The 2122-nt window shown below is 44.4% G+C and overlaps 1 protein-coding gene across 3 annotated transcripts in view; it reads left to right on the top strand.

The window, feature by feature from the left end:
- Positions 1-2122, top strand: part of sspo (SCO-spondin) — a gene marked incomplete in the record, with an annotated part of 130682 nt that overhangs the window by 18590 nt on the left and 109970 nt on the right. For all 3 annotated transcript variants that reach the window (XM_014023811.1, XM_014023810.1, XM_014023809.1), the window contains 4 exon segments: positions 254-426; positions 627-845; positions 923-1088; positions 1187-1451. In XM_014023811.1, the coding sequence (XP_013879265.1) occupies positions 254-426; positions 627-845; positions 923-1088; positions 1187-1451 (823 nt within the window).

Genomic DNA, 2122 nt, shown 5'->3' with positions numbered 1-2122 from the left:
ACATAATTATGGAGTGTAATTTATTTTCAACTCAAATTATCTTCAAACTAACGAAATATAAAGTTATTAGTGAAGAAACCACTCGTAAATTTTGTTCGTATCTGAAAGAAAATCTTAGAAAACGAAAACATTGGTGAATGCCACAAATTCTCCTAAATCACTCGTACGCACAACTTAAGAACAAATCTGTGCGTACGAACGGTTCTTGCATGAGGCCCAATGTTCTGATTAAGGTGTGTTTTGTTACTTTTAGGCACAGTGACACTGAATGGCCAGAGGCAGACAGTTCCGGTGGTGACAGGTGACCTGGTGCTACATCAGGCCTCCTCTTCATTTGTTCTCATCCAAGCGTTTGGAGCCCAGATTCTTTGGTATTTGGATGGATCCTTTGCCCTCATCAACCTTCAGCCTGGTTTTGCTCACAAGGTGACATAGCACCAAGTGGTTGCCTTTATTTTACCTTCAGCTGAAACAAATTAGCGATATTACAAATCATCACAGATTCTAAAATGACTTGTTAACCGTGAGACATGCACTGATGTATGAGAGGCCCTTTAGGACATAATTCAAACGTGCTCTCACATAAAGGGCCTCTCATACTAATGACTGCACGTGATGCATTCAAGGTGCGTGGTTTATGTGGAACACTGACGTGGAACCAGCACGATGACTTTACGACCCCAGACGGCGACGTGGAGAACAGCGTGTCGTCCTTTGCAGAGAAATTTACAAGCGAGCGCTGCGTTCTGCCAGTAGGGTCCCCACCGGACCCCTGTTCTACATACACTCAGAGGAGACGCTATGCAGAAACGGTCTGTGCCATCATACACAGTCCCATCTTTCAGGTCAGTGTGTTTGGAGTTAGCTTTGGTTTAAGGAGCATTTCAGCACTGTGCACCTACCTCACGCTTTTATTCTGTAGGTGTGCCATGACGTGGTGGAGAGGGAGCACTATTTCCGCCTCTGTCTGTCAGAAGTGTGTGGATGTGTCCTGCAGAGACTGTGCCACTGTACAGTTCTCACTGCCTATGCCCAACACTGCGCTCAGGAGGGCGTTTTGGTCTACTGGCGCAACCAAACACTTTGCCGTAAGCTGTTCATCAGTTACGCTCAGTTTCTGAGTTTCGCATTCAGCCAACCATGCTTAAAACCGCAGTAACACCTCTGTCCCTGCTTTCCTACCCAGCGGTCCAGTGCTCGGGGGGTCAGGTGTACCAGGAGTGTGGTCACGTGTGCGGTGGGTCCTGCTCCGACCTGCCACACAGACAGAGCTGTGATGACAGTGCTGGTGGAACTGGTGGTCACAGAATGTGTGTTCCTGGCTGCCGGTGCTCAGCAGGACTTGTGCAGGACCAACAAGGCCAGTGTGTGCCAAAGACTTTGTGCCCTTGTGTGCAAGGAGACCAGACGTATCCAGCTGGAGCTGTAATTCAGAACAACTGCAACACCTGGTATGTACAGAACAAACCCCATCAGGAATTATGAGCCACAGGTATGTTTTGTTAGTTATTTTCAGTCAAAAATATGCTGTCTAGTAAATAATTTAACAAAAATAATCAAAGATATAAGGTAATAAAGACATCTGATGCTAACTTCATCTTCTTTCTTTGGTCACTCTTTTTGGGATCATCTGCCTTCATCTTTCCCTATCCCATCATCCTCCTCTGTTACCCCAAACCTCTTCACTACATCCATAAAACTTCTCTGTTTACTTGGTTTCCCTCCCTGGTTGGTCAAGTATATGCAGTATCTTTCCTATGCACATATCCATAACTTCAAATTTCAACAGGCACCCCAAATCCTTTTCTAGCAGGTTCCTTCACCACTTCTACTGTCCTTTTCCAGTTATCTGGTATTGCTTCCTTAAAGGGCCAATATTATGTGCTTCTCAGGCATATATTTAAATACTATATCATAATAAAGTATCTATGTCACCTTTAGCTGTTATTAAAATGCTGTTTTTATGTTTAAATAGAAAATAAACTTATCTTCTCATCACTTCCTCTTCTAAACACCTTGAAATTGACCTCTGTCTCTTTAAGAACCACCTTCTGCTTCTGTCCCGGCAATTTCAGTGTGTGTGTGTGTGTGTGTGTGTGTGTGTGTGTGTGTGTGTGTGTGT

Source organism: Austrofundulus limnaeus, unplaced genomic scaffold (assembly GCF_001266775.1).
Source record: "Austrofundulus limnaeus strain Quisiro unplaced genomic scaffold, Austrofundulus_limnaeus-1.0 Scaffold391, whole genome shotgun sequence".
NCBI lineage: Eukaryota > Metazoa > Chordata > Actinopteri > Cyprinodontiformes > Rivulidae > Austrofundulus > Austrofundulus limnaeus.
Note: the sequence above shows the minus strand (reverse complement) of the source record. Positions and strands in the feature narration are given on the sequence as shown.